Source organism: Argentina silus (genome assembly GCF_951799395.1).
Source record: "Argentina silus genome assembly, chromosome: 13".
NCBI classification, from domain to species: domain Eukaryota; kingdom Metazoa; phylum Chordata; class Actinopteri; order Argentiniformes; family Argentinidae; genus Argentina; species Argentina silus.
Window position 1 is genome coordinate 186488 of NC_139667.1, and position 12500 is coordinate 198987.

A 12500-nucleotide genomic window follows, 5' to 3' on the forward strand; every position below is an offset into this window, starting at 1 on the left:
TCTCTGGTGACACCTCCACCTCCATACCTGGGGTCAGGTGACACCTCCATACCTGGGGTCAGGGAATAGCAGATGACTTTGACTTCCAGGTGGTTGTATGTGGCCAGGCTGAGGTCTCCTGTGATGTCATGTTACTGATATGATGATCGTTTCCATGGAGGGTTTGTTGTTGTTCCACCAGTGGAGAAGAGGCTGGTCCCTGTTTCATTGGCTAATAACCGAATAACCTTCAGTTCCAAGTCATGTGATCGGCCTGGCCTGTCTGGCCTCCAATGAGCACGTATACAACAGTGAGCCAAGTTGGCCATCTTAACTGTAATCCACCTAATAGACAGGAAGAGACCTAGTCTCAGTTTTGATAACACGTTGCATATCATGTAAATGCTCGTTGCAGTTTTCAGACCGTTGACTAAAACTCAAGCAAGCAAGGATTATTTCTCAAAAAAATGTGTTAAAGACAAGTTGCGATTAAAATCATGCTGTCAAGTATTGTTGTGAGGTAGTATATGCTCTGCTCAGCCATATTTGTGTGAGTGAATTGTGCCCTCTGTCTGGACGCCCCTAACCCTAACCCTAACCCTCTGTCTGGACGCCCCTAACCCTCTGTCTGGACGCCCCTAACCCTAACCCTCTGTCTGGACGCCCCTAACCCTAACCCTCTGTCTGGACGCCCCTAACCCATTTGGTCTCACGGTCCCAGGTCTGATAACTGTCTGTCGTCACGCAGGTCTTAAACACCTCCCAGCGCGGTGTGGTGTCATCAGGCTCCGCCTCTGTCGCTCAGCCCAGGGGTAGAACCAACCAGGCAGAAGGGAATCAGGCTCCTCAGCCCAGGGGTAGAACCAACCAGGCAGAAGGGAACCAGGCTCCTCAGCCCAGGGGTAGAACCAACCAGGCAGAAGGGAACCAGGCTCCTCAGCCCAGGGGTAGAACCAACCAGGCAGAAGGGAACCAGGCTCCTCAGCCCAGGGGTAGAACCAACCAGGCAGAAGGGAATCAGGCTCCTCAGCCCAGGGGTAGAACCAACCAGGCAGAAGGGAAACAGGCTCCTCAGCCCAGGGGTAGAACCAACCAGGCAGAAGGGAACCAGGCTCCTCAGCCCAGGGGTAGAACCAACCAGGCAGAAGGGAATCAGGCTCCTCAGCCCAGGGGTAGAACCAACCAGGCAGAAGGGAATCAGGCTCCTCAGCCCAGGGGTAGAACCAACCAGGCAGAAGGGAATCAGGCTCCTCAGCCCAGGGGTAGAACCAACCAGGCAGAAGGGAATCAGGCTCCTCAGCCCAGGGGTAGAACCAACCAGGCAGAAGGGAATCAGGCTCCTCAGCCCAGGGGTAGAACCAACCAGGCAGAAGGGAAACAGGCTCCTCAGCCCAGGGGTAGAACCAACCAGGCAGAAGGGAATCAGGCTCCTCAGCCCAGGGGTAGAACCAACCAGGCAGAAGGGAATCAGGCTCCTCAGCCCAGGGGTAGAACCAACCAGGCAGAAGGGAACCAGGCTCCTCAGCCCAGGGGTAGAACCAACCAGGCAGAAGGGAATCAGGCTCCTCAGCCCAGGGGTAGAACCAACCAGGCAGAAGGGAATCAGGCTCCTCAGCCCAGGGGTAGAACCAACCAGGCAGAAGGGAATCAGGCTCCTCAGCCCAGGGGTAGAACCAACCAGGCAGAAGGGAAACAGGCTCCTCAGCCCAGGGGTAGAACCAACCAGGCAGAAGGGAATCAGGCTCCTCAGCCCAGGGGTAGAACCAACCAGGCAGAAGGGAATCAGGCTCCTCAGCCCAGGGGTAGAACCAACCAGGCAGAAGGGAACCAGGCTCCTCAGCCCAGGGGTAGAACCAACCAGGCAGAAGGGAACCAGGCTCCTCAGCCCAGGGGTAGAACCAACCAGGCAGAAGGGAATCAGGCTCCTCAGCCCAGGGGTAGAACCAACCAGGCAGAAGGGAAACAGGCTCCTCAGCCCAGGGGTAGAACCAACCAGGCAGAAGGGAATCAGGCTCCTCAGCCCACCTGTGTTGGAGCAGCTCGGAGGTGCTCTTATCTGATGATCAAAGTTACTGTTGCATTGTGACACCATCACCTGTTTCATACCTTTTTAAACCACAACTTTCATAAAGTTTACATTATGTTTTCTTCAGTCAGCTATGATGTTTTGTATATTATTTTGTTGAGGAAGCTTTTGGCTACTTGCTCAAAGTCAGCTGCCAAGTCTGTCAGATGGATATTTGGAGTGATGTTGTGTACTATGGTGGTTGTGTGGAGAGATGATACATGGGGAAAGGATTTGGAAGGGAAATGTTTGTAAACATGTACTTCTGTCATAAAGCATTTTTGGGAGAAAGTCATCAATATGATGGATGGATGTGAGGTATTATAAAAAATGATTTGATTTGACCAAATGGTTGTTTATGTTGAATTGCGTGTGTCTGCCCTCCACTGCTGCCTGTGAGGGTCCATGTCTCACTATGCAGGTCAGACAGAACAGAACAGATGATCAAACATACTCTAATGTTAAATTGCTACTAAACAAACATTTATGAATGATACAGTAATATTGGGGTTATATTTCAGTTAAAAATGGCAGGGATAGATAAATGCATTTGGACCATTTGACTTGGCTGTGAGGAAAGAAGAAATGTTAGAAGCACCAAGAGCTTTTGTATTATGAAAGAATGAAGAATTGTGAAGAATGGAGCCAGTAATGCATTTCAACAGCACCAGTCCTCTCTGGATGCAACAGCACCAGTCCTCTCTGGATGCAACAGCACCAGTCCTCTCTGGATGCAACAGCAAGTTCATTTCTGAGATGATAACTGACTCATTGTTTCTATTGTGTGACAAAATCATGTCACTATTTCTTCCTGAAAACAACAACTCAACTTGACCGGGTTTTCAGATGAGGACGATGAAAAGAAAACAAGGCTCAACGCTCACAAACACAGACACAGACACAGACACAGACACAGACACAGACACAGCCTTTCAGTCAGGAGGAGCTTCACCTTCACACCAGCTATACAGCCCAGACATGCTAACTATGCTAACTATGCTAACCTCTACTGTCACTCTGCAGTGTGAATGAAATGATGTCACTATTTCCCGCCTAACCAGGTGTGCCTGACACTGAGACGACCTGTCTACCTCTCTACCTCTACCTGTACCTGTCTACCTCTATACTTGTACCTCTCTACCTGTACCTGTCTACCTGTCTACCTCTCTCTACCTGTACCTGTCTACCTCTCTACCTGTACCTGTCTACCTCTCTACCTCTACCTGTACCTGTCTACCTCTCTACCTCTACCTGTACCTGTCTACCTCTATACTTGTACCTCTCTACCTGTACCTGTCTACCTGTCTACCTCTCTCTACCTGTACCTGTCTACCTCTCTACCTGTACCTGTCTACCTGTCTACCTCTCTCTACCTGTACCTGTCTACCTCTCTACCTGTACCTGTCTACCTCTCTCTACCTGTACCTGTCTACCTCTCTCTACCTGTACCTGTCTACCTCTATACCTGTACCTGTCTACCTCTCTCTACCTGTACCTGTCTACCTCTCTCTACCTGTACCTGTCTACCTGTACCTGTCTACCTGTCTACCTCTCTATACCTGTACCTGTCTACCTCTATACCTGTACCTGTCTACCTCTCTCTACCTGTACCTGTCTATCTCTCTCTACCTGTACCTGTCTACCTCTATACTTGTACCTGTCTACCTCTATACTTGTACCTGTCTACCTCTCTACCTGTACCTGTCTACCTCTCTACCTGTACCTGTATACCTCTCTCTACCTGTACCTGTACCTGTCTACCTCTCTCTACCTGTACCTGTCTAACTCTCTCTACCTGTACCTGTCTACCTCTCTACCTCTCTCTACCTGTACCTGTCTAACTCTCTCTACCTGTACCTGTCTACCTCTCTCTACCTGTACCTGTCTACCTCTCTCTACCTGTACCTGTCTACCTCTCTCGACCTGTACCTGTCTACCTGTGTGTGTGTGTGTGTGTGTTTTGGACCCAGGTCAGCATACACAATGTACCAGTTGTCAGTAAAGATGTGGTTTCAGACATTAATGGCCTGTGATATTTGGACCAACAGTGATGAGAGTTTTCTTCCTCTGAACATTGGACTTGACTCTTTTAGGGGTTGTTAGAACTCTGCTACAACACTGGAAACAACACAGAGCATCTTGAGCATTTCTCAGACTTTTTAAAATGATAGTTTTGTTAGCGTTTCCTATGTCGTCACTTGAAACACATTGTGGTCATTTTTTCCAAGTATCGTGTTCTGTGTGAAATACGCGCTGTGGTATTGGGCCCCAGGTTAAACGTCTGCTGGTCGCAGCTGGATTCTCTGTGCGGGGAGGGGGGATGGGGAGGACCTGTCCACCTGGTTCTACCTCGGTTAGGGTTAGGGAGGGGGGGGGGGGGGAGGACCTGTCCACCTGGTTCTACCTGGGTTAGGGTTGGGGAGGGGGAGGACCTGTCCACCTGGTTCTACCTGGGTTAGGGTTAGGGAGGGGGGAGGGGGAGGACCTGTCCACCTGGTTCTACCTGGGTTAGGGTTAGGGAGGGGGGAGGACCTGTCCACCTGGTTCTACCTGGGTTAGGGTTAGGGAGGGGGGAGGGGGAGGACCTGTCCACCTGGTTCTACCTGGGTTAGGGAGGGGGGAGGGGGAGGACCTGTCCACCTGGTTCTACCTGGGTTAGGGTTGGGGAGGGGGAGGACCTGTCCACCTGGTTCTACCTGGGTTAGGGTTAGGGAGGGGGGAGGGGGAGGACCTGTCCACCTGGTTCTACCTGGGTTAGGGTTAGGGAGGGGGAGGACCTGTCCACCTGGTTCTACCTGGGTTAGGGTTAGGGAGGGGGGAGGGGGAGGACCTGTCCACCTGGTTCTACCTGGGTTAGGGTTAGGGAGGGGGAGGACCTGTCCACCTGGTTCTACCTGGGTTAGGGAGGGGGGAGGACCTGTCCACCTGGTTCTACCTGGGTTAGGGTTAGGGAGGGTGGAGGACCTGTCCACCTGGTTCTACCTGGGTTAGGGTTGGGGAGGGGGGAGGACCTGTCCACCTGGTTCTACCTGGGTTAGGGTTAGGGAGGGGGGAGGGGGAGGACCTGTCCGCCTGGTTCTACCTGGGTTAAGGTTAGGGAGGGGGGGGGGGGAGGGGGGCGCCTGACCATATGTCCCTCTGAACACGTTTGGTCAGTTTTTGGCTTTCTGGTGTCGGCAGATTGACCAGGACCAGGACCAGGACCATTCACTGTGTGTCTTATTACAGGATACCAGGACAGCGGCGCGAGGCTCTACAACAACAGAGCGGACCGGACAGTAGGAGTTGAGTTGTAGTTTCTATGAGCCAGAGGAAGTCCCACCTGCAGGCCCCGTCCCTGTTCACATTACAGTCAGAGTTTCATTTGTCCAACTCACCTTGAATCCCAACCATAGACTCACGTGGAGAGAAGACTCACCCAGTGTGCACCCAGTGTGGGAAGGGTTTCAAAGATTCAGGAAGCCTGAAGACACATCAGAGAACACACTCAGGAGAGAAACCATACCGCTGCTCCCACTGTGGGAAGGATTTCGGTCATGCAGGAGCCCTAAAGACAAATGAGAGAATGCACACAAGAGAGAAACCATACCACTGTTCCCAGTGTGAGAAGAGTTTCACTGCGTCTGGGTACTGAAAGGTGCATCAGAAAATACACTCAGGAGAAAAACCGCACCACTGCTCCCAGTGTGAAAAGAGGTTCAATAATGCAGGAAGTCTAAAGACACATCAGAGAACACACACAGGAGAGAAACCATACCACTGCTCCCAATGTGGGAAGAGTTTCAATAATGCAGGAACGGTAACATAGGAGAAAGGTAACATAGGAGAATACACACTGGAGAGAAACCATATCCCTGTACCCAGTGTGAAAAGAGGTTCAATCATACAGGAGCCCTAAAGACACATCAGAGAACACACACAGGAGAGAAACCATACCACGGCTCCCAGTGTGGGAAAGGTTTCCCTGAGTCAGGGGCCCTAAAGAAACATCAGAGAAAACACATGGGAGAAACCATACCATTGCTCCAGTGTGTTAAAGCATCATCATCGGTGCCCTGCGTAATGTCATGCCCCAAACAAGACCTCTGAGTTCACTATGCTACCAGCTGAGTTCACTATGCTACCAGCTGAAGCGCCATGCCCAGAAATGAACGCACAAGGTGTTTGAATTAATCTTGAACAGAACAGAAACTGGATTTTTAAGTTAGTTAAATAGTTGTTAGGTTAAATAAGTTGGTTTATTGGTGTTACAGGGGGCATGTCTGAGAGGCATGTTCCCCCTCCTCTATGACGGGGGGCGTGTCTGGGAGGCATGTTCCCCCTCCTCTGTGACAGGGGGCGTGTCTGGGAGGCATGTTCCCCCTCCTCTGTGACAGGGGGCGTGTCTGGGAGGCATGTTCCCCCTCCTCTGTGACGGGGGGCGTGTCTGGGAGGCATGTTCCCCCTCTGGTGAGGTGCCAGAATTCATTACAGTTTAAAAACAAAGTCTATCCACCAATTCCACTCAAATCTTCCCAGTCTATAGAATTGCTCTGTCATGAAATATGTTTTTATGATGATACCTTTGAGGAGGTGCAGCCATATTCTGTTCTTTGCTTAATCTGTATTGATGATCATAGTTTTGATGTAATCAGATTTAATAAAGTTTGGATGGTGCCGCTTGGACAATTTAGGGTTTTAATTGAGGACCTCCTTGGTGAAATATTGTGGTTGTATAATGATGTATTGATTTCTGTATTGAACTGTGTTGTATTTGTGTGTGTTGTTTTGTTATTGTGTAGATATGATGGACAGGCTGCACCTGCAGAAGAGGCCTTGGTCTCAGTGTGTTTCCCCTGTAAAAAGTAAAGGTTAAATACATTTTGACAGTCTTCAGTGTATTTCTCTGTCAGACTTTTGAGATGCCTCTCTCCCTGCATACACTGGGACAACGTCAGGGACAACGTCAGGGACAACGTCAGGTGTTCTATAGTCATGTAGTTGTGTGACTGGTGCTTTAGGGTTAGGGTTAGGGTTAGTGACTGGTGCCTTCAGTCTGGGGACTCAAGTTCAACATCAACTTTCTTTCTTTTTTCTTTCTTTCTTTTGAACATTTGAGCGTTCATTGTTTATTTCCGTTGCTCATCATCTGGAACAGACAGAACAGACAGAACAGACAGAACATATTAGTAGTTATGTGGTTCTTAATAAATGAATATTGTTGCTGTGAAACGGCTGGCATGTTTATAACATTCATGACGGCAGTAAAAGCAACAGACTGACCAATGTTGTTGTTGTCATTATTATTATTATTATTATTATTATTATTATTATTATTATTATTATTATTTTACGTCATATGTCACTCCTTTGCACATGGACATACAGGGTCTTGAGAACCAACATGTGTCGACTCAATAAAAAGATCCATATTAGATGTATATGTGCTATATTCTGTTCATATCATATTTCTATGTGCTGTATTGATTTCTGTTCCACCCTCATTGATAACCATTCACCTCAGGAAGACACAGAGCCGTTCTCTACGGTCACAAACTCACTTCCTCACATCCCTTTAAGTAGGAAGGGAGTGGAGGACAGAGAAGAAGAAGTGAGGAATCAATTGAGAAAGGGCCGCAGTGAGACAGGTGTTTCATTAATAACATCTACCGCAGTGAGACAGGTGTTTCATTAATAACATCTACTGCAGTGAGACAGGTGTTTCATTAATAACATCTACCGCAGTGAGACAGGTGTTTCATTAATAACCATCTACTGCAGTGAGACAGGTGTTTCATTAATAACCTCTACCACAGTGAGACAGGTAGATGTTTCACCATGACTGCTCCATAATGGTGCTTGTGGAGGGAAGTGAACCATCTGACAGATGTTCGTCTCCAGTCCTTCATCTGCTGTGTTGAGCTCATCAACATTCCCCTTCAGACTGTTTCCACTTCCACAGGTTTGTTAGTTAGTAGTTTAACACTATTGGTACAACTGTGTGAATGTGGTCCTCTGTGGCTCAGTTGGTAGAGCATGGTGGTAACAACGCTAAGGTTGTGGGTTTGATTCCTGCTGGGACCATCTATACTGAAACATGGAGGCACTCACTGGACTGTAAGTCACTCTGGAGAAAAGCTATAATAATACATATATTATTAGAGTGCAAGTCTCTAGTTTTTTTCTAGATATCAAGTACTTAATAATGTATAATAATACTAAATAAAAGCTCCTTTGAGATAATTCTGTGTTTGAAGGTATGTTCAGCCGGGACGGACAACTGACCTCACATATGCAAAACATTTTACGTTTACATTTATGACACCCCAGCCTCCACCCCACCCCAGCCTCCACCCCAGCCTCCACCCCACCCCCCACCCCAGCTTCCACCCCCAGAAAGTGATTTCACCAGCAGGACTGCTACTCTCTACAGGCCAATATTGCACCTAAAGCAGATCTAAAGCAGATCAGACCTAACCCAGATCTAAAGCAGACCAGATCAGATCTAAAGCAGATCAGACCTAACCCTGATCTAAAGCAGACCAGATCTAAAGCAGATCAGACCTAACCCAGATCAGACCTAAACCAGATCTAAAGCAGACCAGATCAGATCTAAAGCAGATCTAATCAGCCCTGTCCGTCAGAAGGCTCAGCCTGCGTCTAGGCTGTAAGGTGTATTAACAGACCCAGGGAGAGATCTGGTTTTCAATTTGGATGCTGGTCATTCTCATTCAGAATGTTGGTTGAACATGACTCTACTAGACTGGCATGATGACGTTATTGTGTAATTTGTGGCAACCGTGCAACAGAGAGGGTCCAGAGATTGAGCTTGTGTGTGTGTGTGTGTGTGTGTGTGTGTGTGTGTGTGTGTGTGAGAGAGAGAGAGAGAGAGAGAGAGAGAGAGAGGGAGAGAGGGAGAGATCTCGAGTTGTCAACATCATACAGACTGGTTGCAGTTTTGACTCCTTCGGAGGAGCTGGAAGGTGTGCACTCTGCGGATGCACCGCTAGGCGTCGCTGTTTCTCGCCCTGTCTGCGCCACAGCTGACGACCGCCTGTCGTGTTTTGGTCTCCGCCACCGAGTCCGACAATGACAGCGAGAAAGTCTGGGTCACGACTGGAGACCGAGATAGAGAGATGCCGCTCCGAAGGCCAGTGGGACAAGATACCGGAGCTGGTCCGACAGCTCTCCGCCAAACTAATATCAAACGGTAAGAAACCTCACTGTTTTTCACGGTTCTACCGTTCATTCAGCGGCGAGGGGCCCGGACGTTTAGCATCATCCTCGGACTTTCCTGAGGACGCCAACCGGACTGTTTCCTCTGAACCTCCCGTCAAGCCGTCATCGGTCGAGGTCGTTGGTGGAACCTCGCGGTGACCGGAGCAGCAGGAACAGGAACAGTAATAATAGTAGTATAGTAGTAGTAGTAATAATACTACTAGTAGTAGTAATAATAGTAGTAGTAATATAGTAGTAGTAATAATAGCAGCAGCAGTAGTAATAATAGCAGCAGCAGTAGTAGTAATAATAATAGTAGTAATAATAGTAGTAATAGTAGTAATAGTAATAATAGTAGTAATAGTAGTAATAGTAATAGTAGTAGTAATAGTAATAATAGTAGTAATAGTAGTAATAGTAATAATAGTAGTAATAGTAGTAATAGTAATAATAGTAGTAATAGTAGTAATAGTAATAGTAGTAGTAATAGTAGTAATAGTAATAGTAGTAATAGTAATAATAGTAATAGTAATAGTAGTAATAGTAATAGTAGTAGTAGCAGTCTGAACCTCTAAGGACCAGAAACAGGAACTTTGGGACAAACCCTGCCGCGTCCTGCCGCGTCCTGCCGCGTCCTCTGACCGCGGGGGAGGACGGCGGTCTGTCAGAGTAGCAAAGAACCGGGTTAGTTTAGCTAGCTAGATTAGCCGGGTTAGTTTAGCTAGCTAGATTAGCCGGGTTAGCTTAGCTAGCTAGATTAGCCGGGTTAGTTTAGCTAGCTAGATTAGCCGGGTTAGCTTAGCTAGCTAGATTAGCCGGGTTAGTTTAGCTAGCTAGATTAGCTGTCAGACCTTGGTTTTATTCGAGGTTCATGAACAGTTTAGGTAGAGATCTAACTAATGGAGCTGGTTCTATTGGTTTGGCTGCTGGCGACGGTGAGCGAGTGATTCAGGATTGGAAGCTGTCAGTTCAGTGATGGAGCTGAGCTGAGCTGAGCTGAGCTGAGCTGAGCTGAGCTGTGCTGTGCTGAGCTGAGCTGAGCTGTGCTGTGCTGAGCTGAGCTGAGCTGAGCTGAGCTGTGCTGAGCTGAGCTGTGCTGTGCTGTGCTGTGCTGTGCTGTGCTACATTCATACGCTGTTACGTCATACACAACAAGTTTCACTGGAAGTAGTCATTCCACAATCTCTCTTCTCTCTATCTCTTCTATCTCTATCTCTTCTATCTCTCTCTAGCTAAGTGAACCCAGAGACCATATTAGCTGAGGGCAGGCTGGTCCTTATAACACTCTGGCTATGCATGTTGTTGTTGACGTGTTACATGTTGTTGGTGTGTTACATGTTGTTGGTGTGTTACATGTTGTTGGTGTGTTACATGTTGTTGTTGGTGTGTTACATGTTGTTGACGTGTTACATGTTGTTGACGTGTTACATGTTGTTGGTGTGTTACATGTTGTTGACGTGTTACATGTTGTTGGTGTGTTACATGTTGTTGACGTGTTACATGTTGTTGGTGTGTTACATGTTGTTGGTGTGTTACATGTTGTTGACGTGTTACATGGTGTTGGTGTGTTACATGTTGTTGGTGTGTTACATGTTGTTGTTGGTGTGTTACATGTTGTTGGTGTGTTACATGTTGTTGTTGACATGTTACATGTTGTTGGTGTGTTACATGTTTTTGGTGTGTTACATGTTGTTGACGTGTTACATGTTGCTGACGTGTTACATGTTGTTGGTGTGTTACATGTTGTTGACGTGTTACATGTTGTTGACGTGTTACATGTTGTTGGTGTGTTACATGTTGTTGTTGGTGTGTTACATGGTGTTGGTGTGTTACATGTTGTTGGTGTGTTACATGTTGTTGGTGTGTTACATGTTTTTGGTGTGTTACATGTTGTTGACGTGTTACATGTTGCTGACGTGTTACATGTTGTTGGTGTGTTACATGTTGTTGACGTGTTACATGTTGTTGACGTGTTACATGTTGTTGGTGTGTTACATGTTGTTGGTGTGTTACATGTTGTTGGTGTGTTACATGTTGTTGACGTGTTACATGTTGTTGTTGGTGTGTTACATGTTGCTGACGTGTTACATGTTGTTGGTGTGTTACATGTTGTTGACGTGTTACATGTTGTTGACGTGTTACATGTTGTTGGTGTGTTACATGTTGTTGGTGTGTTACATGTTGTTGGTGTGTTACATGTTGTTGTTGGTGTGTTACATGTTGTTGGTGTGTTACATGTTGTTGTTGGTGTGTTACATGTTGTTGACGTGTTACATGGTGTTGGTGTGTTACATGTTGTTGGTGTGTTACATGTTGTTGTTGGTGTGTTACATGTTGTTGGTGTGTTACATGTTGTTGATGTGTTACATGGTGTTGGTGTGTTACATGTTGTTGACGTGTTACATGGTGTTGGTGTGTTACATGTTGTTGACGTGTTACATGGTGTTGGTGTGTTACATGTTGTTGGTGTGTTACATGTTGTTGTTGGTGTGTTACATGTTGTTGTTGGTGTGTTACATGTTGTTGTTGGTGTGTTACATGTTGTTGGTGTGTTACATGTTGTTGTTGACGTGTTACATGTTGTTGTTGGTGTGTTACATGTTGTTGTTGGTGTGTTACATGGTGTTGGTGTGTTACATGTTGTTGGTGTGTTACATGTTGTTGTTGGTGTGTTACATGGTGTTGTTGGTGTGTTACTTGTTGTTGACGTGTTACATGTTGTTGTTGACGTGTTACATGTTGTTGTTGGTGTGTTACATGTTGTTGGTGTGTTACATGTTGTTGTTGGTGTGTTACATGTTGTTGGTGTGTTACATGGTGTTGGTGTGTTACATGTTGTTGGTGTGTTACATGTTGTTGGTGTGTTACATGGTGTTGGTGTGTTACATGTTGTTGTTGACGTGTTACATGTTGTTGTTGACGTGTTACATGTTGTTGACGTGTTACATGTTGTTGACATGTTACATGTTGTTGACATGTTACATGTTGTTGGTGTGTTACATGTTGTTGGCGTGTTACATGTGGGTCATGCTGAGGTTCCTGGTTGGAGGGTTTAAAGGCTGAGCTCGTCATTGACCAGTTGTTGTCATGTGTCATGCTAATCATGCTAATCTCAGCCGGTATGTTGCAGACCAGGGAGCCCTGCTCTCCTCCCCCTGCATGCACCCTACGTCTGGGGCTGAGGGAGGATGAAGTATAACCTCTGTGTGTGTGTGTGTGTGTGTGTGTGTGTGTGTGTGTGTGTGTGTGTGTGTGTGTG

General features: G+C 47.1%; 2 protein-coding genes across 2 annotated transcripts in view; both read left to right on the plus strand.

Moving 5' to 3' along the window:
• Nucleotides 1-489, plus strand: part of LOC310814513 (breast cancer metastasis-suppressor 1-like protein-A) — a 7324-nt gene extending 6835 nt beyond the window's left edge. The window contains exon 10 of the mRNA XM_083683985.1: nucleotides 1-489. This exon is cut by the window's left edge and continues 1446 nt beyond it. The gene's annotated coding sequence lies outside the window, so the exon portion shown is untranslated.
• Nucleotides 490-9080: 8591 nt separating this feature from the next.
• LOC310814135 (tetratricopeptide repeat protein 7B-like) overlaps nucleotides 9081-12500 on the plus strand; it is a gene marked incomplete at its 3' end in the record, with an annotated part of 7137 nt that continues 3717 nt past the window's right edge. The window contains exon 1 of the mRNA XM_083683433.1: nucleotides 9081-9233. Within this exon, the coding sequence (XP_083539559.1) occupies nucleotides 9113-9233 (121 nt within the window). The 5' untranslated portion in view covers nucleotides 9081-9112. The remainder of the gene's footprint in view (nucleotides 9234-12500) is intronic.